Source organism: Anolis carolinensis, chromosome 6 (assembly GCF_035594765.1).
Source record: "Anolis carolinensis isolate JA03-04 chromosome 6, rAnoCar3.1.pri, whole genome shotgun sequence".
Lineage (NCBI taxonomy): Eukaryota > Metazoa > Chordata > Lepidosauria > Squamata > Dactyloidae > Anolis > Anolis carolinensis.
Window position 1 is genome coordinate 116,598,826 of NC_085846.1, and position 27,028 is coordinate 116,625,853.

General features: G+C 40.2%; 1 protein-coding gene across 1 annotated transcript; it reads right to left on the bottom strand.

Moving 5' to 3' along the window:
* Nucleotides 1-2,888: 2,888 nt before the first annotated feature.
* Nucleotides 2,889-26,727, bottom strand: ccdc12 (coiled-coil domain containing 12). Its single transcript, XM_008122398.3, has 7 exons — nt 26,533-26,727; nt 12,664-12,737; nt 7,675-7,754; nt 6,308-6,369; nt 5,552-5,586; nt 5,147-5,223; nt 2,889-3,530 (listed from the first exon to the last, which is right to left on the bottom strand). Exons 1-7 carry the CDS (start codon nt 26,710-26,712, stop codon nt 3,451-3,453), a joined length of 588 nt encoding a protein of 195 aa, XP_008120605.1. The 5' UTR covers nt 26,713-26,727; the 3' UTR covers nt 2,889-3,450.
* Nucleotides 26,728-27,028: the final 301 nt, after the last annotated feature.

The following is a 27,028-nucleotide window of genomic DNA, read 5'->3' on the forward strand; positions in this document are numbered from 1 at the left end:
AATAAATGTACCATATATTCTCGAGTATAAGCTGACCCAAATATAAGCCAACCAGGACCCTGACCCGAGTATAAGCCGAGGGGGGCTTTTTCAGTCTTAAAAAAAGGGCTGAAAAACTAGGCTTATACTCGAGTATATACAGTATGTTTATTTATACCTCACTTTTTCTCTCCACAAAGTAGACTTACTATTTAACATATCAATATGCATGCCAATCTCTAAAAATGATTGTTGAAGTCGTACCAAACTGCATTAATTCTACAATGTAGATGCAACCGATGACACTTCATAATATCATAAGCGTCTTAACTCCAGATGCTTATGTATAATTAATGCAGGAAACAAAGGATTCCCCCAGGCAGGAATCAGCCAGGCTTTGAAGCTACAAGGTTTTTCAATGCTAATCAAGGTGATTAATTGCAATATTCACACTTGCTTCCAACAGACGAGAGTTCTTTCTCCCACCTTGGAGTTTCCACAGATATATAAATCGCACTTGCTTAGTTTCCAACAAACCTCACAACTTCTGAGGATGCCTGCCATAGATGTGGGCAAAGTGTCAGGAGAGAATGCTTCTGGAACATGGCCATACAGCCAAGAAAACTCACAGCAACCCAGTATCACATCACTTGAACTGCCATGACTGAACTGCCTCTCGACCTTTTTATGACACACAATATGATTATTTGTGGCACAATTTGTATTTTGCCTTTTCCTTTCACCTCCAGTGAATTCAACATACTGTATATATATATAGCTCCACAAATGTCTCCCATCCAGGTACCAACCAAGCCAACACCAACTTAACATGGAATTTTGACACAATTTAGAAATACAAACGAGAAATGCGTGAAGCAATGGCAAGTCTTGCCAACCACACCCTACAAAATGAAAATCGGTATTATAATACCTGGCATTGCAACAAAACTAAATATTGCCATACAGGAATGTGCTGCCCGAAAAGGAAGCAAAAGTGACATTGTGACATTTCGGAAAATACTGTTTGAGGTCATACCCTTAGCCACAAATGTGGGGTGGAACATGGAAAGACGTGGCCTGAAATAACTCCAGAAAATTGCTAACAAATAGGAGGGAAACCATCCAAATGAATGCAAAACAATTAACCCCCCTGAACCTTTAAACATGAAAACAAAGCAAAAGTGGACTTCTGGCCTTTTCAGTCTGAAAATGTAAACACAGATGAGCCAAAGATGGCCACCCCGTCAGTAGTGGGTGAAGAATTGAGCACAGACTTGTCTTTTGTTTTCATATCCAACAACTCATCTTTTAAATAGCAGCATATGTATTATCCTCTGATGGGTTAAGGGAGATCGATGGTTCTGAAAACTGAATAAAGAATAACAGAGACATAGAGTAGGAGACCCCAAGGGTCATAGAATCAGAGAATCCTAGAGTTGGAAGAGCTCTCGTGGGCCATCCAGTCCAACCCCATTTGGCCAAGAAGCAGGAAAATCATATTCAGAGCAAACCCAACAGATGGCCATCCAGCCTCTGCTTTAAAGCCTCTAAAGGAGCCATCACCACACTCTGGGGCAGAGAGTTCCACTGCTGAACAGCTCTTCTCACAGTGAGGCAGTTCTTCCTCATGTTCAGGTGGAATCTCCTTTCCTGTAGTTTGAAGCCTTTGCTCCTTTACGTCCTGGTCTCCAGGGCAGAAGACAACCTTGCTCCCTCCTCCCTAGGACTTCCACTCACATCTTGATCCATGGCCCTCATCATGTCTCCTCTCTCTCAGCCTTCTCTCCTGCAAGGCTAAACATGCCCAGCTCTTTAAGCCGCTCCTCATATGGCTTGCTCTCCAGACGCTTGATCCTTTGAGTCACCCTCCTCTGGACACATTCCAGTTTAGTCAACATCTCCCTTTAATTGCGGTGCCCAGAATGGGACACAGTATTCCAGGTAAAGTGGTCTGACCAAGGCAGAATAGAGGAGTAGTATGACTTCCCTAGATCTAGAAGTCTGACCAAAGCCAAATAGAGAGGCACCATGATTTTCCTCGATCTCAACACTAGACTCCTATTGATTCAGGCCAAAATCCCATTGGCTTTTTTAGCTGCCACATGGCATTTCTGGCTCATGTTCCCCTTCCTCCCCATGAGGACACCAAGGTCTTTTCCACACGTCCTGCTGTCGAGCCAGGCATCGTCCCCCATTCTGTCTCTTTGCATTCCAGTTTTTCTGCCCAAGTGGAGTCTCTTGCATTTGTCCCTGTTGAAATTCACTGTATTAGTTTTAGCCAATCATCTCGCCAATCTGTGAAGATTGTTTTGAATGCTGCTCCTGTCTTCTGGAGTATTGGTTCTCCCTCCCAATTTGGTCCCATCTGCAAACTTGATGATCATGCCTTCTAGTTCTAACCCTTCATCTAAGTCATTAATGAAGATCCTGAACAGAACCGGCCCAGGACGGAACCCTGCTGATGGCACTCCACTCGTCACTTCTTTCCTGAATGAAGGAGAAGTATTGGGGAGAATCACCTATTGGGTATGTTCACTTAACTAGTTAACAGTCACACCTAACCGTAGTTTTGCCTAGCCCACACTTGACTGTTTTGTTTACCAGATATCGAAATACAGTAATTTAAAGCAAATAAAGACAAACTTAATATAACACATGTTGCTATATTATAAATAAAACTTCTTGAATTTATTTAAATTATTATTTCTTCAAATTGTTTTCCAATTGCTTAAGAATTGGTTCTATTTATATAATTAATTAATTAAATTCCAATTGCTTGAGTTACGGTTAAGTGAAAGTCTACTGTATTTTTGTCCTGCTTTTCTCTTCAAGGCGGCAAAATAAGCTATGGTTTTCTTACATTCTTTCCCCCAAAAGGTATTATAAAGTACACACAAGATTTTTGTTCATTACGTTTACAACTTTTTATTCTTAAAAAAATAATTCCATATTTATCAGTACAATCTGAGAATAAAAACTAGGAGTGGCAATATTTTTGTTTTTTAAAAAAGGGGAACATCTGAAAATGAAGATCAAGTTGCAAACTTAACAATGCAAGAGAGGTTATTTCGAGACTTCTGGGAGTTGTAGTGCTCCAAAGGAAATGTTCCAGACTTGTTAAGCTTGCCAATTACCCACAACACTTTCAAGGGCCTGCCTCTCCATCCACCTTGCAATTTCTCAATTTAGACCTGCTATTTTTGCAATGAATATTAAGGTTCTCTTCTGTTATTGTTCAGATGGTTTCACTGTCATTTCAATGGACAGATGTTGCCTCCATGGATACAGGCCTGCAAGTAACTGTATTTTGCCTCTTGCCTTTCCTCTTAATTCCCTCTTGCGATGACTCTCTCACATATGTGGAGAAACCTTTGTGTCCAACATGCACTGTCTTGTGGATTGGCATCCTATATGTTCAAAAAGGTGAAGGATGTGTCTTCGCAGACCACCTCAGCCACACGCAAGAGCATTTCAGTCCGAATCGCTCTCCTCTTGTTTCGCAGAGTCCACCGCCGATGCCAGGTTCTCCTCCTGCCCTCTTAGCCTTTCTCCTAGAAGAGAAACGTGTGTGAGAAATACTAAGAATTAACTAGGTATTTTTAATTACAAAAAGGTGAGTCAAGCACTTAAAGAGTTAAATATATGTCTATGTATATGTGTGTATATGTATATCTGTGTGTGTGTGTGTGTATATATATATATATATAGTATATAATATACAATATAATTTACAATAATAAATAACAATTAATATATTGTATATACATATAATATTATAATGTAATGCAATTTAATACTAATAATACAATATAATAATATTAATTATATATTATATACTAGCTGTGCCTGGCCACACATTGCTGTGGTGAAATATGGTGGTATGGGAAATAAAGTATTGAGGAACTGGTGGTAGTCAAGGTAAAGGGTAAAAATTTTCCCCGACATTAAGTCCAGTCGTGTCCGACTCTGGGGGTTGCTGCTCATCTCAATTTCTAAGATATAGATATATAGATACATAGATAAGATATAGATAGATATAGATTTTGAATACATTTTAATGGTTTTTATCTGGGAATCTTTTGATACTGTTATATTTAATCCTGTTTTAATGTTTGCATGTTTATTTTAAATTGTATGCTGATGTGTTTTTACTGAGACATTACTTCTTAGCACTTTAATTCCTTTCTAACTTACCTTATCCAATATTATCCCAGTTGACTATCTGACACTTGTTTATGCACTTTATTAAAAGCTTTGGATATTGTGTTTTTATATGCCCGACCCCTTTTATCTCTAGCGGTTATAATAATAACAACAACAACTTTATTTTTATATCCCGCTCCCATCTCCCCAGAGGGGATTCAGGGCGCCGCTCACATGGGGACAAGCCCAGTTTCAACATACAATCAAATACAGCATAATTAAACCAATGTAAAACAGGTAAAATAGTATAAACATTCAAACCAGCATAAAACATCAACATCAAAACATTAGAACATTAGAGTCTGATGGTTGATGTTGTATTTATTATTACTCATTTGTTCTGATTTTATGTGTTTTATTGTATTTTTTAAAATGTTTAAATTGTTTATTTTATTTGATTGATGTTTTTGTTTTTATATTTGTTGTAATTGTTTTATTCTGTTTTGTTTTGGGCATTGTCCCATGTTAGCCGCCCTAAGTCTCTTCGGGGAGATGGTGGCGGGATTAAAAAAATGAATTATTATTATTATTATTATTATTATTATTATTATTATTATTATTATTAATGTTAAGCTCCTTTGAGTCTCTTACAGGGGAGATAAAGCAGGGTATAAATAATGATAAAAACAATTATTTACATAATTTTGTACATAAAGCACAGCTTGTGTACACTGAACCATCAAAAAGAAAAGACTATCTCAGACACACATGGGGACAAAATTTTAGATTGTAGAGAGTTTTGGATAATGAAATTCCAGATAAGTGAGGTTCAAACTGTCATGGGCGCAACCAATTGAACTTTGCTCCCAACCCTGTAGACCTTTTCTTATTCATTTGTTCTTTGGTTGCATTGGAATGCTGGCTTCCTCCCAGAATGGAACACAAAAATACACAACAAAATTCTAAAAACGATTAAAAGCGAGTGTAAAAGCGCAACCTTTCCATCCGCCTGCTGATCACTCACGTATTAGCTCGGCGATCGCCCTCTGTGTCCGCTTCTCTAGTTTCTCCAGCTTTTTGGCTACATCTCGCTTCAAATCCCTGCAAAGGAAGAGGAGGAAATTGAAACTGTGTGATCCCAGGCAAGAGGAAGGCAAAGGCAGACCCCCTTTGAATAAATCTTGCCCTTAAAACCCGCCTTAGCATCACCATAAATTGGAAATTGCAGTTGAGCAGGCAGGAATCTGAAAACCAAACCACTGTTTTGCAATCTCTCCTGAGACTCTAATTCCTGCAATTCCGCCAAAGCCTTATTAATTGCATATTAATCGGCTGCACCTTCTCTATGAAATCCTTAATTAATTAAGTACTTAATTCTGTAAAAGAAAGGATAAAGGACTCCCAGGTCTTTTCATACTGACATACTCACCAATCAGGTTTTCTAGGTGCAAGGTTTGCCAAATCCTAGGAATAGAGGAAGAAAAAGATTATTATTATTAATGTGTTGTCGAAGGCTTTCACGGTCAGAACCACAGGGTTGTTGTGTGTTTTCCAAGCTGTATGGCCATGTTCCAGAAGCATTCTCCCCTGACGTTTCACACACATCTATGGCAGGCATCCTCAGAGATTGTGAGGTATAATATCAACGTCAGGAGAGAATGCTTCTGGAACATGGCCAGTTTCACAAATGCGTTCACCTCACAAGTCCCTTTTCTACATCCTTTCCACCATCTACCCAAAGTTCCCAGATTCCTCCAAAAAGAAAAAAATATGTAAAACCATCTGGAAATCACTCCAGATGACCTACACTACCATGAGAACATAATGGTCTGGGGTAATTTTCCAGCAGGCCTACCCAGTCAATTTTTAACTATGACTTTTAATTTTAATTTTATTAATACAGGAGTTTTAAACATTGTTCTATTTTTAATGTATGTAATTTTTATAGTCCCTTGTTTTATTTATGTATTTTAACTAGGTTGTACCCTGCCTCAAGCTGCCATGAGAGGTAAGTAGCAAATAAATTGTTGTTGTTTTTGTTATTATAAATGACATTGTCACTGTTGTTTTTGTTATCATAAATTATTTTTCCCCCAAAAAAACCCCAAAACAATCCCATAAAAAGATCCCTCACCTATATGTGAAAAGCTTGCCTGCATAGCAAAGGCAGGGAACAACAACGTACCACTTCTTCAATGATGGGTTCAGGCTTGGCCGCTTCCAGCTGGTCCTTCACCTTGTCTTCCACTGGAGGGCAGAAAGAGACAAGAAAACTTTGCCAGCAGGTTGAAATCAGCAAAGAAATAATTATGGGAGGATCTCTGAACCAAGTATTTCCTTCTTAACACTCATGCCACAGCATATGTGAACAGTGCAATACAAAGTGGGGCTGGGCCACAAGAAGCCCCCTCCTCCCCAAAGCATTTCATAGACCTCTCTCAAAGCTTCTCCATGTTCCCTACTAGTTGAAAGGGGAGGGGTTTTTCCATAGAATCCTAGATTTAGAAGAGACCCAAAGGCCAACCAGACCAACCCCCTTTTGCCAAGAAAGAAGAAACAATTAAAGCTTTCCCACCAGATGGCCATCAGCCTCTGTTGAAACACTCCACCTGACTGCAAGGCAGGAGCATATTCATCATCATCATCATCATCATCATCATTTAATTACTTATTAATCGCCCTCCATCCACGATGCTCTATGCGATTTACAAGATAAAATTGTAAAGGATAAAAATACATACATACAAATATTAATAAAATTAACATAGATTAAAAGCTCTAGTAAAGAGCCAGGTCTTGAGTGCTAGGGTAAAAGGCCCTATTCCACTTTCAAATAGTGCTATCAGGAAGTTCTTTCCAATCTGCAATTGGAATCTCTTTTCTTGCCATTTGAATCCACTGCTCCGTTGTGTCCTAGTTTCCAGAGCAGCAGAAAACAAGGCTTCTCCCTCCTCTACGGGACACATTCTTAAATATCTAAACCTGGCTCTCATGTTCCCTCTGAAACTCCTCTTCTCCAGGCTAAGCATTCCCAGATTCTTAAGTCACTCCTCAGAGGGATTCATGGTTTGATGCTTTTGGTGGCCTTTCTCTGGACAGCTTCCATCTTCTTAATCTCCTTCCTGAATTGCTTTGCCCAGAACTGGAGACAGGGTTATTCCAGGGGAAGTCTGACCAAAGCAGACCAAAGGAAAAGAGAGTAGGACTATGACTTCCCATAATCTCAGACACCATATTCTTGTTGCTACAGGCGATAATCCCATTGGTTTTCTTAGCTGCAGCGTCACACTGTTGACTCATACTCAAGCCTGTAGGCGACTAAGACTCCTAGATCTCTTTCACACAAAATGCTGTCAAGTGTCACTCTTCCTATATCCCTGCATTTCATTATCCCCAACCCAAAAGTAGCACTTTACATTTCTCCCCGCCGATGCCCTGAAAATGCTATCTGGAGGAATCTGTGAGTTATGCTCCAAAATGTTTCAGCAGTTCCAGATGAGACTGAACTCTGCTCCATTTTGGCAGAGCTCTCCGTCCCGGGCACGCCTTTACCTGAGGCCGGCTTGGCCGGAGGCACTATCCGTCCCTTAAGTTCTTCATCTTCTGGAGTATAATTCCGCAACTTCAGTTCCCTATAAAGGAAAAGTGGAGAAGTCAGAAAGTCAAAACCCTTTAAACATCTTTCAATTTATGCAGATTGGGTTTTTATAGCTATCCATACTGGTGTATGTAAAACAATAAAAAAGCTCAAAACACAGAAAATATTTTTTTTATTTATTTATTTACATTTTATTGCCTGTTCTCATTCTTATGGTTTTTTTTTTACTAATGTGACGTCATGATGTGTTTAGACATACTCTGAAATTCTCTTGATCATGAAGATATATTCCCTGCCTTGCAAGAAGTCTCTTTTTTAAAAAAACTAGGATGTCTGTATATGATAGGGAGGGGGGAGAAGTAGCTGGCGGATTTTGCTTTGAAAATGTTTTGAATTAAAGTGAACAGCAAAGAATGTTAAATTTATTTTGCGCAAGTTGTCATTTGAATACAGATCTAGACACGTTTCATTATTTTTGAATGTATATTTTCTGACTGTATATTAGACTGTTTCTGCCAAATAATTAATAAAAATAATTTCAGGGGAAAAAGCCAAAACCCTTTCACATGTAATGTTTTCAAGCCAAGTGTCACTCGTTCTATGCATTTCATTTTTTCTACCTAAGTGTAATGCCAAACCTTTCACCTTGTTGAAATTAATTATGTTTGGGCCCAACGGTAGTCTGTAGTGGTATTTTGGTTTACTTTAGGGGAAATAGTGGAGGTAAGGGTTGCAATATCTTCAAGCCATGGAGGGCAGAATCCATGGATATGGGGGGCTGGTTGTACATACATAACACAGCCTGTGCACTTGTCTCAAGGGAAGGTTTGTCTTTCTTTGTGCCGACAATAAAAACTGGCTGCCCTGCCAGGCCTTTGTTGAGTTCCGCAGCGTCAAAAATGGACGGACGCTCTCCAGGCGATTCCCAGTTCCCACTCGACCTTGCAACTTATTACGTTTCTAATGAAAAGCTCTCAGCCCGTTTCATTAAACACTAGACACGATGCTCTCACTCCCCCAAATGTGCCATGAGCAATTAGTTCGCAGCGGCTGTTACTGGCAAGATGTCCCCTGGGAAAGTTCACGGGATGCACAGCACAAGATCCAGGAAACAAGAGGGAGGAGAACTTCCTGCTCTGCAACAGATCCTGGGAAAAGGTACTTTTCAGATTCCAGACCCCCTCATCCCCTACCCAACACAGTCAATGGTGCATGCAAAACGTTGTAGTTCAAAAAATTAGCTTTTTACCAAGATCTGTTCAGCACTGAACTATCTAATCCAATCCCCTCTCTGAATATTTGTATTTCCCACGGTTCCCAGGGCTACGAGAGAGAACACCAGAAAAACCAACAAAGTCAGAAATCTGAGCCCCATCCCAGCTAGTCTCCCAAAGAGGTTGTTAACAATTCCCTAAGAGCAGTATCTAAAACCCCAGCCTTTGAAATCCACCTTCATTTATTTTTCAAAATGTGGTACACAGTGAGCACTGCGGGATATACTATTCGATATCTTAACTGGCTGCTTCCCCCTCAAGTTACTTATCTGGACCTCAGCTCCTAGAAACCCATCACCACCATGTCCAAAGGTTGCTCCAGGGCTCCTTAAACCACAAGCCCATCTGCAAACACAGTGGGAAAACACCCAGCATAGAGGAGATATTCAGATTTAACAGGAGTGGGGGAAATCCACCCCATGGATCAGATGTCACTCTTATTTTTGTGATCTTACCAAGCCCCACTATAAATTGTTCCAGAAAAGAAACTGCCCTCCAAAAACTACCTTGAACTATTGGAAACCTTTCTATCACTTTCCAGCTTGTTTTAGGTCCTGGAGAGACTGTTTTTCTAATAGTAAATGGCCTTCCGGACCACCTCCTGTTGATAAAAATGTCTCCTTTGGGTGAAAGCCCAAACAAGACCAAAGCACAGTGAGTCTGCTCTCAAAGACCATCTACTGGGTGGATGTGGAACCCTCAAAGGCTCTGGCCCTCCAAGGTCCTATGGAGGCTGACACATACTCTAAGTACTGGGAGATACTGTGCAGGCCTTCTGAAGTAAAACAAGGTTCAGAAACCAGTGCCATGCCTTCAAAACAGTTCCCAAGAACTCAACTGAGAGGTGACTACAGAGGCCACTGCATAGGCAAACCCCACCTGGAAGAAAGGGATTGGACTAGATGGCTCTTGGGGTCTCCTCCCACTCTAGGATTCTATGATTCTGTCCCATCTACCCAAAAAAGAGGGCAGACTGACTGGAAAGGCATGTCAACAGGCAACTGAAGCAGACCCAGAGCATCAAAGAAGTCCTTCAGAAGGAGTATGACCCCACCCACTTAAGGCATGCTTTCCACTTCACTCTCCCCGCCTCCACATCAAAACCTGTCTTATCTGGACTGAGCTTCAGCCAGTTACTAATACCAGACTGGCGATAAGAGTCTCCAAAGCTTTACTGGAATGCCAAAAAGATAACTCAGGGACGTTAGCACACACGATTTGCAAACCACTTGATGACCTTTTGAAGGAGCCATTTACGTGCTGAATTGATGACCAGAGCCTTGTAATATCCCTTACAGTGTTTAAGTGGAGAAGCAGAAGTCTCCATAGAATTGTGGGATTGTAGGAGACCATGGGGGTCATCCAATCCAACTCCATTCTGCCTCGCGGGAACACAACATTGAAGTACTCCCAGCAGATAGCCTCTGTTTCAAAGCCTCCAGAGAAGGAAACTGATGGATTCCCAGGAAGAATATTCCCCTACCAAACAGCTCTAACCACCAGGAAGTACTTCCCCATATTTTGAAGCCACTGCTCCACTGTGTCCTTGTCCCTGGAGTAGCAATAAACAAGCTGGATGTCTCCTCAGCTACATGATACCACATCTGCAATGCCTCCAATTCTTTTCAGCCAGAATATAATGGTGAAGGAGGCTGAAGGACTCTGAAATCTTATTTTCTTACAAAATTTGCACACTGGCACAAACAAGCAGTTTTTTGCCCCAAATCCGAGCGTGAGGCGAGTCTATGCAATCACTGCCACCATGTGGGTCCCTCTTATCTTCTCCAGAGAAAGCAGATTCAAGACTGACAGTCATAAATCTTATCAAGAAGGCATTCTTCCAAACTGAACACCAGGAGAACCACCACTTCTCACACTTCGAGCTTAATGTCCCATCTCCATCCACAAAACTGATCAGGCAAAGCGTCCCATTGATGGTCCAAACCATTAGGAGATGTTGCCCCACATCCCCAGTCAACCATGACAACCATGCCCCAGGACAATGGCCGACATCAAGGCACACTCGAGGTCAGGACAGCTCTGAGATTTTATCTGCAACTCATCTTCAAAGCAAGTCATGGCAGGGAGGCTCCATTATTAGGAGGCGGCCTAGAACTAATAAGGCCAAGCTTGGAAAAGCTTTGCACTGCTATAAAGAAACACTGATGGAAGAAAGAGGATTACGCTTCTACAGAGAAGAATCCCCCAGCAGTTCCAGCAAGAGGGGGTCATAGAATCCTAGAGCTGGAAGAGACCTCAAGGTTCATCTAGTCCAACCTCATTCTTCCACTCCTAGCACTCCCAACAGATGGCCATTTAGCCACTGTTAAAAACACTTTCGGAGAAGACTTCTCCAGATAGAAATGGATTCCACTACTGAACAGGTCTTACTGTCAAGACGTTTTTCCCAATTTTTAGGTGGAATCTTGTTTCCTGCTGTTTGGATCCACTAAACCATATCCTCATCTCAGGAGACGAAAAACAAGCTGGTCCCCTCCTCAATGTGATACCCTTTCCAATACTTAAACATGGCTCTCATGTCCCCTTCTCTCAGCCTTCTCTTCTCCAAGCTAAACATCCCAGCTCCCTAATCCTCAGAGGGATTAATGGTTTCCAGAACTTTGGCCACTTTGGCCATTCTTCTTTGGATATCTTCCTTCTTGTCCATCTCCTTCTTGAATTGTTTTGCCCAGAATCAAACACACAACCGTTCCAGGTCAGGCTGACCAAAGCAGAATATAGTAGGACTATGGCCTCCCTCAACATAGACACTAGAATCACATTGGCTATTTTCAACTGCCGCATCATACTGTTGACTCATCTTCAGCTTGTGGTCTACTAGGACCCCTAGATCTTTTTTATCATGGACTGTTTTTAATCCAAGTGCCACCCATCCTATATCTCTGCATTTCATTTTTATTGCCTAAGAGTAGTCCCTTTTGAAATTCTTTTTGCTAGTCTTGGCCAATCAGCTCTTTCATCTCTTGAAGTCATTCTGAATGCTGACCCTGTCCTCTGGGGCCTTAGCTATCCCTCCCAATTTGGAGTCATCTTCAGATTCAATCAATACGCCTCTATTCCTTATGCTGAGGATAAGACAATGACTAGCCACTTGGGGTCCTCATTTTCATTGTATGCTCCACATTTAGCCCTGATCAACAGAGAACAAGGAAGACAATATCCAGGGCATTCATTATTCACCTTTGGGATCACGTAACATGACATGTCGCAGCTCATTTTCCTTGTTGCCTCGTTAACAGGAAGAGCTAATTTCCTCCTTATAAACAAGCTGGTCTTTCCTTCCCAAGTCCACAACTTGGCTCAGGATTTGCAATTGCAAATTTATATGGAGCTAGGCCAGATTAAGGATGGGAGGAATATATGTAAATATGCTATCTGAAAATCAGACTATGGATTTATTCCATGTGAGGGGTAAAAACATACACAAAAATGAATTTTTGGTGCAGAAAATGAGTGCAAATAAAAGGCCACACACAGGTTTTTGGAGGGGAAATAATGAATTCCAAACTCAAAGTTCCAAAGAGAATGGATTCAAAACTTTCTTGGAAAAAAATATTCATTGTTGCCTGCAAGAATGATGTTTATAAAGATGTCAATTCCTATCCAAACTGCAGGCTTGAATCATAGAGAGAATAGTCAGAAACCTACTTGTGTTTTGGTGCCTCTTCCTCTTCGTTGTCGTTTCTGAACTGCTTGGCCTCAGGTGCACCATCCTCTTTATTCTGGAAAGAGAAGAGATGGGAGAATTTATGTAAATGAAAGAATGCATCAGGCCTGGATTTTTGTTGACTGGAAAGGAAAAGGCATATATGTACAAGGCAGACCACAAAACTACATATCAATGGTGTCCACACTGCACCTGCAACTCTTCAGCGCTTGGGCTTAAATCTTATTTCACTCCAAAAGTGCTCTCTATCCCTGCAATTTTCCGCTGTGAATTGCCCGAGCAAAATAAATTGAAAAGGCAAGACGCAGCAAGGGGGAAATGAATGAGCTCTGCGGTGGCAAACGGGACGTGCAGAGTGGTTGTGCTTTTCAGTTGCTATACTTTCATTATCGCCGTTCCTCAACCGGGTTCAATTCAAGCAACAGGCCAGAGTCAGGGGAAATACCCAGCAGAGACCCTATAGATGGGCGGTATGAGACAGAACTTTTTTTTTTGTAACTGAATCAATCCTCCAAAATAGTGATGCTCAAACTACCAGCAGTCTGAACTGCATTATTGGACAGCAGGGTTTTTTAAACTAAAGGTTTAATTCTAGAACTATTTTCTGGACTGCCACTAACATCATTTCCATTGCAACCGGCATGTCGGAGTAAAGCTAGACATGCTTTGCTTCATCTTGGACTCTAAGCTGGGTCAGTCCTGGTTAATACTTGAATAGGTGGCCACCAACCAATACCAGACACTGTAGGGTTTATTTCGGAGGAAGGAATTGGTCAACCTCTGACAAAAGTTGATCATAGAGTCATGGTGAAGGACATACAGATTCTTAAGAGATAATCTAGAGAGGCTGAGTCTCCTTCTGTGGAGGTTTTTAAGCAGGAGTTGGATGGCCATCTGTTAGGGGTGCTTTCATTGTGTCCTCCTGCCTGGCAGAAGGGGGTTGAACTGAATGACCCTTGAGATCTATTTCAAGTCTATGATTCTATGAATCTCTAGGCCCTCCAATACAATCTAACAAACACTGACAGGAGAAACTAGACATTCCTAGAGATCATAAAATAGCGATGTTATTATTTACACAGGTTTTGTTTTACTTTAGCAGGGGTCCCTGTGCCCCTAACCCCAGTGAATGTGAAAGGATGACTGTATTTTGCTTCCCAATCTCTGCAGGAATATGCTTGCAAGAATGGTGACAGCGCCTGAAAAATGCCCAGTTTCTCCCCACAGTCCTCTTGTCAGGACATGCAGGATTTAAAGATCTTTCTGACATTCTACACGGAGCAAATGTGCTTATCTTCTCCGCTGTTTTCCCCATCTTGCCCAGGAGCAAATTCTAAAGCCGCTGCTCCTCCGCTCGCTCCTCATTGAAGTCATTGAAGCCATAATCTTCCACTGAGGGTTGCTATGGAAATGATGGAAGTCGTAGCCGGAATATTATGGCTCCAGGCACACAGAGAGAAAAACAAAGAGGCAGGGGACAGGGCTTCAAAAACTCAAATATCCCTCAGTGTTCCAAATCAATAAAGCATCAATTCCCTTTGCTATATGAACACAGGCAGGTAAGTTTGGGGCAAAATGTATGCAGACTTCTGAAGTGAAAGACCAAGGTTATACAATTCCAGCAAAAAACGTGGAGTCAAACCAAAAAACAAAAATAAGGAAATTAACATTCTATCAAAGCATCATCACGTAGTCAATGCAATGGTTAAAGGCCACAGAAGGAGGCATACAATTCAAGGGCACAATTCCAAGTGCTGTGATGATCTATGAAGTTCTATATAGCGCCAGGACATCTGAAGGACATACGCACTAACAAACACATGCATTGCACAGGGTTTTGTTAGACAAGGAATCCAAGTGGTTTGGCCCATTCCTTCTTCTGAAGGCAGGGTACAAAAATAAAGTAGTAGTAGTTGTTTTGTTGTTGTTGTTGTTATTTCAACTCCTGGCAGTCACTGGCAGTCCTTCTGGACTTGGAGATTTTTTTGCCAGTTCCTTCCTCTGAAATATCGACTCCAACACATTATGTACATTTGATTTGTAAGCCGCTCTGAGTCCCCTCTGGGGTGAGAAGAGCGGGATATAAGTGTAGTAAATAAATAAATAAATAAATAACCAGGACTGACCCTGCTTAATTTCCAAGACAAGATCTGGTACCTTAAGGCAGGCAGGGGCAAACTTGGCCCCTCCAGGTGTTCTGGACTTTCAACTCCTGCAATTCCTAACAGCCTGTAACCAACTTATAGGAATTGTGGGAGTTGAAATTCAAAACACCTGGAGGGCCCAAGTTTGTCCTTGCCTCCCTCAAGGGCTATTGACATCACTAGTAGTTGCCACTTTTGCTTTTTTTTAAGGAAAGAAGTTTTACTTTAATTGCATGTTTAATTCTATTTTAATATTTGTACATTGTGAGTCTTTTTAATGTGAGAGGCTTTGCCTCTTGATCAAGAGATAAAAGCGGCACAGAAATATAAAAATAATGGTCATGATAATAACAGCAATCAATCTGTTTAGCACAGAGTCCAATTAACAGAATGAGCAACAACTGCTTTGACAGTTGCATTCCAGACACGACCTGGCTTGAAATGGAAATTCAGGCAGGCACGCTTTTTGCACATTTCCTTTCTGGAGCTTCCAAAGAATGAAAGAGTACCCTTGGATTTTCTCATCACTCAGACTTTGGACCAGAGCATTGAGAGTGGAAGTGAAAAAACAATTCATTTTGATGTTTCACTCCCTTTTTAAAACACAATGTGCCTGTGTGTATTTTGATTCATGGAGATCTCAGGAATTCCATCCTCCTGAAATATAACTTTTACTACCTGGTATTCCTTGGCAGTCCTTTCAGGCTTGGGGAAGGTTCTTCCTTTTGGACTGACACTCCCAGAATCCCCAACTTGATGGATTATGGGGAGTGCCAGTCAAAAAGGCACTATTCCCTACACTCTGGACCAGGCATGGGCAAACTTAAGCCCTCCAGGTGTTTTGGACTTCAACTCCCACAATTCTTAACAGCTGGAATTGTGGGAATGGAAGTCCAAATCACTGGGAGGCCCAAATTTGTTCATGCCTGCTCTGGACATTCTAGCCTGTATATGAGCTCTGAAGTCATTTTGTGGGTCAGTTATGTCTGCAGACTAAACTGGAGACCTGGGTTGAAGACTCTGCTCAGCCATGGAAGCCCATTGGATGATCTTAGGCAAGTCACATACTCTCAGCCTCAGGAAAACTCTTAGCGTTGCCCCTAAATTAGAAACTATTTGAAGTCACACAACAACTGTTTCTGCAGACTTCTCTGCAGGACTGGGATAATAGGAAACACTATTTCTGGCAAACTCTTCCCCCCACTGAGAAGGGAGGTGTTATACAATGCGTCATCATAATCTACTGTATTTATCAATAACACTATGTAACAGGATTTTTGTTCCTAGGTTATAAATGTCATTTCCTAATTGGTTCTATCGCAAATACACAGGAAAAGTTTATTAAACTGCGGTACATCCTGCAGCACCTTTTGCTACAGTTTTTCAATGAATATCTCATAGAGTTTCAACCAATTCAATATAGTTTGTGGCAACCACAAAAATGAAGTTTCTGGAGAAGAACAACTACTTTAAAAGTAAGTACCACACAAACAGGAAATAATACTTTCAAACCAGAAAGAGAATTTTTCACATAGTATAATACTTAATAATGTCTTTATTAATAAATCATTTATTTACTAGCCACCTCTCTGTGTGGCTCGAGATAAGGTACCAGACTTACAACCTAATTTCAAAATTTAAAATAATTTCCATCATGTCTTGAAGGGAATATCAGGAAGGTTGAAAGAGAAATATTTTTAAAAATGTACATCTGAAAGCTTTTACCAAAACTACAATTTTAAAAATATATTATTATTATTATTATTATTATTATTATTATTATTATTATTATTATCACCACCATCATCATCATCATCGCCATTATGAATGCCCATCTTTCCTTTCTTAAATGAGACTCAAACTCCCAAGTTTACAAAATCCAAACAACTCCTCTATGCATTTGAATTGCAACCCCTCAGGCTCAGCTGTTCCTCCATTTCACCCAGACCTATGTTTAAAAAAGGAGAAATGAAGAAGCCATTTCTCTCTAATTCATAATTAGAAATGGCAATCCTACCCTGCTAGATATATAAGCCAACCAGAGCTGTGATTAAGTGCATTTTTCCCTGCTTGATAAGAAAATGGTCCAATTTTAGAAATATCAAGTCTTGCAAGCTTCTCACCTAGCTTTTTTTTTTAACTTAGGCTGTTTGCCATTACAATATTTAAGTCAAAAAAAAATTTTATGGAACAAGCAGGTTAATTTCAGAAAAACATCAGGGAGCTGTTTGGAGATGTAAATTGCACGCTTTGCCCATACTAATGAAGCATTCCCATGTGGGTGCAAGACAAATCTAACAGCACATTTTTGGAGTTGATCATTAGCCTAGTTTCCCTGAGCCCCATCTCTTTATAAATGTTTTAAAAAGCACACACACACACACACACACACACACACACACACACAAAACACCACAACCTCCAGCGAGTACAGAAAAAAGGATTGCTGTTCGACAAGGGAAAGTTCAATAGCACAGCTTCCAAGGCGAATCTTGACTAAACATAAAAGCATACTTTAATCACGCATTTCATTTGCCCTTTCCAAACAGGAAGATCCTTGAAAAAATTCACTTTCTCACAAAAGGAACTGTGGAAACCCCCAGTCCTTGCTGTTATCTCTGGAAGATAAGCTTGGAAACAAGAGGGGAACTTGGTCAGGAATCCAACAAAGATGAATTTGAATTGCAGAAACTCCTTAATAAAAATGGTCTTAGGAATAGGAGGAGGGGAACATGGACAGCCATTTCAATAACGCTTTCACCATAAAAAGGAAGACCATTCAGGAGAACCAAGCAAGCTGGTGGTGCAGCACTTTGGCAGCCTAATGGTTAGTGCTTCAAGTCCGTCCACACTACAGAATGATGCCACTATTTTTCCAATTTAAACTCCATCATTCCATCCTACAGCATTCTGGGCTTTGTAGTTTGGTAAGGCATTTGAGAATACTAAATGCCCTCCCTAGAACTGCAATTTGCAGGATTCCAAGAGGGCAGAACCATGACAGTGAAAGTGGAATAACCATGCTATAATGTCCCCCAAAAACAGGAATTCTCAATGCTGTATAATGCCAAAAAAGCATAACTGAAACCAGTAACACATTCTATCACAAATTTTCCAGAAGAATCCAACCCAGGACCTATATGTCTCTGCAGAGAACCCAAAAAGTTACTTTTTTCTAATGTACATACTATAATCTTCCAACCAGCACACCCAAAATTCTTGATTCTTAAGTGTTTTTGTACAAACCGCTATGGATACCAAAGTCAGACTCACAACTTGTAGGTTTTTTCCTACCTCCCCACACCTTATATTTCTTCCTGGGGGAAATATGGGAAACAGGTGAGAAGAATAAAGCTATTTCATACATTTGTAGCTATTTCACTTTTTCTCCTGTAGAATTCTGTTTTCAGAATCAAGCCAGATTTAAGACACAAAGGATCTTGTTGCATCCTTTGAGTCTGAGAGAAAGAAGCTGGTAGTGTAAGACTTCATAGACCTAACAATGGATCTATACTATAAAATGCACACAGGTTTTACACCACTTTAATGCAACGCTGTAAGTTCGTGGGAGTTATAGTTTGGTGAGACCCTAGCACTCTTTGCTAGGGAAGGCGAAAGGCCTTGTAAAACTTTTACTCCTAGGGTATAGATCAGGGGTCCCCAAACTAAGGCCCGGGGGCCGGATGCAGCCCTCCAAGGTCATTTACCTGGCCCCCGCCTTCAGTTTTAGACTTAGGCTTGCACAAAGTCTGAATTCAAGGTGCCTAGTTCAAGGTGCGGTATCTTTCGTCTCCGTCTATTTTGTCGATTAGCACAGTCCATTTCCTTAACCAGTCTTGATCTTTTAGGCTATTTTTCTTTTGAATGATGAAGTCGTTAATAATATATTCTGATATATAAGCCCACCAGGTTTCTACATCCCATTTTGTATCATCCCTCCATCCTCGGGCTATCGTGGCTTGTATTGGCCCAAAGTCTGAAATGACTTGAAGGCACACAACAACAACAATCCTAATTAATTTGACTATCTCATTGGCCAGAAGCAGGCCCACACTTGCCGTTGAAATCCTGATAGATTTATGTTGGTTAATTTTTTAAAAAATATATTGTATTGTTCTTTCGTTGTTGTTGTTGTTGTTGTTGTACTACAAATAAGACATGTGCAGTGTGCATAGGAATTTGTTCATTTTTTTTCAAATGATAATTCAGCCTCTCAACAGTCTGAGGACCATGAACTGGCCCTCCACTTAAAAAGTTTGAGGACCCCTGGTATAGATCATCCCCAGAAGTCCCTGGACGTTGAAATCAGGAATGACTCAATTTGGATTTCTGGCCAATATAAGCAAACCCCAAAACTCTGCTATAACAGAGGGTTTCTTAGACGGGCAATCAACTGCCTGACATTGCACCATGATGCCCATCACCTGATAGTCTATACGTCCCACAAGTTGTGGGCTCTAAAGGAAACAATATCTTCTCATCTTTGGTTCCAAGAAAGAAATCCTCCAAAGTAAATACAAGAATGGGGAAAACAGCCAAGACAAGAGCACTAAAGTAAAGAGCTTGACATGGCACAGTTACAGAGGAAGAATCCCACATTCATATTCTGCTATGAATCCCACATTTCCCAAATACTTGTAAAACTGTTTAGAAAATCCTCCCACTCTTCTCGGCTGGCTCAGTGCATGTTATCTGCAATTAATCCCCTTCCACTTTCTGTTATTTATACCACTGTACCGACTGGCGCCGACAGGTTTAAAAATACAAGTGCAAGCCTTCAGAGCTGTCACTTCCCCAACACCTCCTACAATCTTTGCCAGCAAAGTGCGGGTCTGAGTTTCTCAACTCCAAGCAACACCTCATTTCCAAGAAATAAATTTGTAAAGGATGGGGGGGTTGCAATTAAATCCTGGCTTTGTGGGGTTGTTCAAGAAATAAAATAGACAACTGCTGGGTTAGAAATTGTTTCCAACCAAACACACTGATGAAAACCTTAGAAACAGCCACCCGTCAGAGGAAATGATGGTCATCTTGTACCGCACTACCCAACATGGTACCATCAAGGCTGTGTGGACTGCAACTCCTATCATCCCCAGGATCATTCAAACAGACCATATTATTTATATGTAAGTTCCTCCTCATAACTGTAGGCCACTAACTGGCCCAGAGAAGAGTTAATGTATATATTCATATATAACCAAACCTCATGTATAATACAAGGACAGGTTTCGGGGCCAAAATCTTGGCTTTTTATATGACCTGTGGACAAGTCAAGGGTGTTTCTGTGGAGAGAGGAATACATCAACGCCACATCGGCAAACATCGCCATTTCCCCAAAACTTCCTTTTTTAAAAATTTGAATTTACTCTGTCAGTCCTACTTCTGAGACATTAGAAAACACGATAGTTCTGTCTCTCATCTGACAGTTTTGATATTTGAGGATTGCTGATATTCCATTTTCAGTCCTCTGTCTCCAGGCTAAATAAACCATTCCTTATAATGCTTGGTTTCCAGAATATTCACCATTTTGGGTCACCCTCCTCTAGCTGAATTCTGCTTAGCATCATGAATCTAAGAGCTGGAAACTACAAGGGCTATCTTATCTAATCTAACTCCTTGCTTGAAAGGTGTACATCCAATTTTGGTTTAAAGCAAGAAAGTCCACTCCCCTTCCAAGGCAGTCTACTCCACAACAGAACAGTATATGAATTCTTCCTAATGTTTAGGTGAAATAACTTTTCTTGTTAATCCGTTGCTCCATGTACTTTGAAGCTGACACCATCTTTTACATGACATCCCTTCAGGTATTTATTCAGGCTAACATGTCACTGCTCTACCTTCTGTTCTCCAAACATAACTGTACTCAACTCCTTCAGTGATCTCTCATAAAGCTTGGGTTCCAGACCTTTGGTCATCTTGGCTGACCTTCAGCTTGTCCATATTCTTCTTTAACTGTAGTACCCAGAGCTAGAAGCAGATGAGGTCTGACCAAAGCCATAAAAGCAACACTAGTAAGTGAAGGAACTGCATTGGCTTGTTCCATATCATGCTGCACACTCATATTTATCTTGGGATCTACAAAGACTCTAAGATCCTTTTATAATAATCTATAGTGAACCTTTAATACCTGCTGGAGTTTAGTTTCAGAACCCCCTTAGAAACTAAAATCCATGGATGTTCAATATACATAGTAAAATGGTGCCTCTCAAATGGCAACATCAAGGTTTTCCTTTGGGATTTTTTTTCTTGAATATTTTGAAGTCATGAATAATTAAATCTATGGATACAGAACCCGTGGATATGGAGTCTGACTGTACTGCTGCCAAGCGATGTGACTACTATCTCATATGCATGCGATTTCATGTATAATGCAATTCATCACAGTATTCTTGCTTAAATCCACTTTATTTTGGTCTGTTACGGTCACCTTGAATCCTAATTCTGTCTTACACAGATAAGATCTGAGGAAAGTTAAACAAGCCGGTTTACATGGAAAGATTTAAGCACTCTTTGGTCTGCTACTTGAAACCAAAGCATGCGCCTAAATCTCTCCCAACTCCATTGGGTTTCAAAGTGCTTAACCCTATCAAGCCAGGGAGGATTACTTTTTCTGTTTATGTGATTAGGAAAACTTAATGCACCTGACTATAACATAAAATGCAGGTATCATTTTAACCAAAGTAATTTTTAGTTTATACTTTCTTTTGTAAAGACTGATTTAAATTTCGAAGAATGCAGTGTGCATTCCCCCTTAAAATCCGTTCACTGTTATCCAACCTGAGCCTTGACAACAATTGTTTGCTAAAACAGCAGTGGATGATTTTCACAAACCAGATAAACCGTGACCAAACTGCTGAAAATGCATTCAGCCATGTGCATTTTGAATTTAGATAGGAACACAAGATTCAAACTTTTGGCCTGAGCTAGAGTAAGCCACAAACCAAATTTCAACAGCGAAACACACCTTCTCTTTTCTGCTTTGTGTCTTATAAAAGATTATGCCGTTATATGTTGCCAAGTTGACTTCAACTTCTGATAACCCTTTAAGAGCAATCCATAGTTTTTCATTAGCTACACAATCAAATGCTTTGCAAAAAAACATAAAGGAGGGGCTGGTTTGCTTCTATAATTCTCTCCTCCATTACTCAATACATGTTTGAAATATGATCCCAAGTGCCTCCTCTTTCCAAAGATTGTACTCTTATTTTAAGAGTTGGTAACTCTCTTACATTGCTGCACTCCCATCCCCAAAATGTAATTTTCAGAACTGGCTTTCCCCAATGAAGTGACTCCAGCTGCTCACAAGTCAACAGCTACCAGGCTCTATTTCAGAGGAAAGAAGTGGCAAAACTACCCAAGTACTCCTTATTTAAGAAAACCCTATGAAATCTGGGGGTCACCATCAATCAACTGGAGACTTGAGCTCATATATACACACCCAGAAGTAATACCTCTTCCATCATTTAAAGTTACAGTAGTATTTAATTCGGTTCATATGTTTATATATTTGTAGATTTTAAACTGTATTGAAATACTTTTAATGTAAGCAGCCTTATGGAGGTAAAAAGTGGGGTATAAATAAACACAACAACAATAATAAGGTCCTGTAATGTAGCATCCCTATTTCCTTTTATCTTCTACATTATAGTTGTATGAAAGGTTTATAGTAAGACCCCCATATTGGCAGGGAATACATTCCTGGCAGGACCATGGTTAGATGAAGGCATGGATATGACCGAACACCATTGAATTGTCTGTCTTCTGATTCTAACACACTATAAAGTTGTATTGGAGGATCTAGAAATTCCTGGAAAACCTAGAAAATGTCTAGAAACCATTCCCTCCGCCAAGTGAAGCCACAGCTATCCATAATTACATGGGTCTTGCTGCTTAGGAATTATATTCCAAAAACTATTTATTTCAATATGCCTTGCACAAAACCCACCAACTGCACCAGTCCAAATGCTGTTCTCTAAAGCAAAGTATAGCAAATTCCCAGAATTCAGCCTCCTCATCAAAGGCAATTTTTTTCCTCTGGAGCTTTTAAAAAACTATATTAGTTGAACTATTAATAAACCATGAGCTGTGGGGCAGGCAGTTTATCTTGCCAGATGGGCCAGACATATCACTTTATTCTCATCATGGATAATTCATAGGGCCGTAGCTCCTCAGGGGCACCGGCGGCAAGGAGAGCATCGGCAAACCTTCAGCGATCATCTTTCTTTCTAATTAAAAGACAAAAGGCTTCGGACGGAGCGGAGCAACCGTTCTCTGCTTGGAAACAAACAATGACAAGGAAGACAGGAAGCAGCCTCCGCTGACAGTGACCCAATGGCATTCCTCCTTTGAATCACCATATTTATGTGACTCTAGCACACATCTTTTTTGCCCAAATTACATTGTGAAAGTTAGGGTGTGCATTAGATTTGCGTATTACAGTAATCTTATTAGTGCTCTGTGTAAAGGGAGAGGGAAAGCTGGAGAAGCAATGGAGTTTCTCCACAGGGCCAACCCTTGTTATAGTTGTTTTAGTTTATTTATCATTTCAGAAGTGAACTGAGTGTACAGTTATAATGTATTTAAAAACACAAACAAAGCTAAAAACTTGGCATTATACTAAATGTCCTTTGACCAATAGCTAGTCACTTGGAGTGCCTGTGGTGTCATTGTGAGAAAGTCCTCCATTGTGCATGTGACAGGGCTCAGACTGCATTGTAATAGATGGTCTGTAGTTTGCTCTTTTCCACACTCGCATGTTGTCAACTCCACTTTGTGGCACCATTTCTTAAGATTGGCTCTATGTCTTGTGGTACCCGAGAGCAGTCTATTCAGCACCTTCCAAGTCACCCAGTTAAAGTGATGCCAAACTGCTTTAATTCTACAGTGTGGATGCACCCTGTGTTGTTCAATGGGCTCTCACAATACTCCTGATCTCACGATCATGTTAAAAAACGAAGTTTGCATCGTCGATGTTGCAATCTCAGGCGACAGCAGAATTGAAGAGAAGCAACTGGAAAAGCTGACACGATACAAGGATTTAAAGATTGAACTGCAAAGACTCTGGCACAAGCCAGTCAAGAGGGTCCCAGTGGTGATCGGCACACTGGGTGCAGTGCCTAAATACCTTGGCCAGCACTTAAACACAACTGGCACTGACAAAATTACCATCTGTTAGCTGCAAAAGGCTACCCTACTCAAATCTGCACACATTATTCGCAGAATCATTACACAGTTCTATACCAGGGGTCCTCAAACTTTTAAAGCAGAGGGCGGTCCACAATCCTTCAGACTGTTGAGGGGCCGAATTATCATTTGGGGGAAAAACCCGAACAAATTCCTATGCACACTGCACATATCTTATTTGCAGTGCAAAACAACGACAATAACAATGAAAGAACAATACAATATTTAAAAATGAAAATAATTTTAACCAACATAAATCTATCAGGATTTCAATAGGAAGTGTGGCCCTGCTTCTGGCCAATGAGATAGTCAGGTTAATTAGGATTGTTGTTGTTGTGTCTTCAAGTCATTTCAGACTTTTGGCGAGCTTAAGTCCAAAATTATTTATTTATTCATTTACTACATTTATATCCCACCCTAATCACCCCGAAGGGAACTCAGAGCAGCTGTATGTACATACAGTATATTATATTATTAGCATAGCACAATATTAGCATTATATATTACTATATTGAACTATATCACTATACTGTAATATTATATGTAATATATAACATATAATTAATATTATATGGTATTATTATTAGTATTATATTGTATAAAATGATATTATCAATATCATATGTATATACAATATATTATATTATTAAAATGGATATAAAATATTATATTATAAATGAGGGCGAGGGCCAGGTAAATGACCTTGAAGGGCCGCATCCGGCCCCCGGGCCTTAGTTTGGGGACCCCTGTTCTATACACTTGGGAAGCGTCTTACGTGTGATCCAATACAACAGCCTGCATAGTGATCTTGTTTGCTGTGTACTAATCTTATTGTGAGTATAGTAGTAATAATAATAGTAATAATAATAATAATAATAATAATAATAATAATAGATGAATAATAGACCTGTAGTGGTCAACTCTGAGCATAAAATATTAATTAATAATAATAATACATTTGGGCTGCATATTCAATCTCCTTTTAGTGGCACAGCCAAATTTTTCCGTCTCTGAGCATAGATGAATAATAATATAAATAATATAATGAAAATAGTAATGCAATTAATAACAACAACAATAATAATAACATTACCATTATTATTATGAACCCATTTGGGCTGCATATTCAGTTTCCTTTTTGTGGCACAGCCAGATTTGTCCATCTCTAAGCATAGATGAACAGTAATAACAATTGATAATAATAATAATGCATGTTAATAAATAATGCATAATATTTAGTAATAGTAATGCATAATAATAATAATAATAATAATAATAATAATAATGAACAATAATTTAATCTATCTATACATCTAAACACATAATAATATAAGTGAAAAACGTGTATGTGTGTTTATGGAGGAACTGTCCACTTACACAGACAACATCCCACTTTCACAAACAGGTAGTTTCCACTGAGCAGGAGACACCAATGGCCCTCCCTCCACTGACATGCAGGTTACAGTGAGCATCATGAACATTTAGCCCAAACCCTGCCCGTGTCCTCCACAAACACCATCCTGCCGCCCCTCACCCAAGTGAAGGATTTCATGGGGGGACAATTTCATCCTAGATGTTCTGTTTTTCCTCCAGAATGGACATCCCAGGGTTCCTTAATTTGCATGACCCAACCCACTTCCTCTCCCTTAACCCTTTGCTACCCTTTCCTATGGCACACTGTTATCAGAGGAATTGATCAGCAACTGAACAAGAGGTCTGGGGAGAATTCACCAAGATTTACAAGAGTTGTACTTGACTTGCATCCAGAGAGCACTGTTAACCCAACCATGCCATTGAGACACGGCAGTTGTCCCGGCCCGTTTAACTTGGATAAGTGAGACTCTACTGTATCTATATATTGTAATATTGTGAATAATATTACATGCAATATATAATATATAACTAAGAGAGCCAAAGAAGACATTAAGATCATGAAGGGGGAGGGGGAAGGTGTACTGGGATGCTGTTTTTATATTTTTATGTTTTAATATCTTAATGTTAATGGTTTTAAATTATATTTATATGTTGATTGTTTCTACTGATTTTTTTGTTATGTTTTCTTTGCTTTGTATAATGTGGCATTGAGTTTTTGCCTAAATATATGTTGTACGCTGCTCTGAGTCCCCTGCGGGGTGAGAAGAGCAGTATTATTAGTATTATATTGTATTACAAAATATTAATATTATATGCATATACAATATAATAATAATGAGCAATAATTATATAACGAATAATAATTAGTAATACATAATAATTATTAATAATACGTAATAATAATACGTAATAATATGACGAATACTAATAATGAATAATAATAAATGAAAAATAATGCATCAGAAGAAAAATAGTTTCCTGGGCCTGGCTGAACCCAGCAGCCGTGACGTCACAGTGACGTCAGGCCCATCGTTTTCCCCTCGCTGCGTACTTTTGAAGGGCCTACATCCGGGGCTCAAGGACACCAAATCCCTTTACTAGCCCACCAACCCTTAGTGCACCTTTCCCCCAGACCGGCCCCCAACTCACCTGCCTCGCCGCCGCCCCGGTCCGCTCCCTCAGGGCCTTCAGCCGCTCCTTCCGCCTCAGAGCCTCTTCCTGCAGCGCTCCCGGCGGAGCCGCCATCTTGTCGGACGCCACTGCGCAGGCGCGAGGCAGAACAGTCAGGCGGGGAGCGCTAGCGGAGCGCGGAGACATCGATCGTTCCATCGCCCCGCGGGGAGGAGTGGCGAGCAGAGAGCCGATAAAATCGATCGAAGAAAACTTCTCTTGGGACCAAAAGCACAATGCACGCCAACCGCCATGGAATGCTGGGAGTTGTAGTTTCCCCAGTGCCTTTACCCTCAAGGGTCTATTGCAGAACTAATGCAGTCTGACAACACTTTAAAACTGCTATGTCTGAATGCCATAGAATCTTGGGAGTTGTAGTTTTCCAAGGTCCAAGAAGCTTGGGATCCATCTATAATGTTGAATGAGTGAAGAATAATAATACTTTAATAATAACTGCCAAGTCTCAATGGCATAA

What these genes read in the sequence shown, in the direction of transcription:
- ccdc12 (XM_008122398.3), bottom strand. Translation starts at nt 26,712, where the DNA reads ATGGAACGATCGATGTCTCCGCGCTCCGCTAGCGCTCCCCGCCTGACT. An exon ending in CCGGGGCGGCGGCGAGGCAG is followed by an intron (nt 12,738 to 26,532) that starts GTGAGTTGGGGG and finishes TTCTCTTTCCAG; the next exon opens with AATAAAGAGGATGGTGCACC. An exon ending in AACCCATCATTGAAGAAGTG is followed by an intron (nt 5,587 to 6,307) that starts GTACGTTGTTGT and finishes CTCTATTCCTAG; the next exon opens with GATTTGGCAAACCTTGCACC.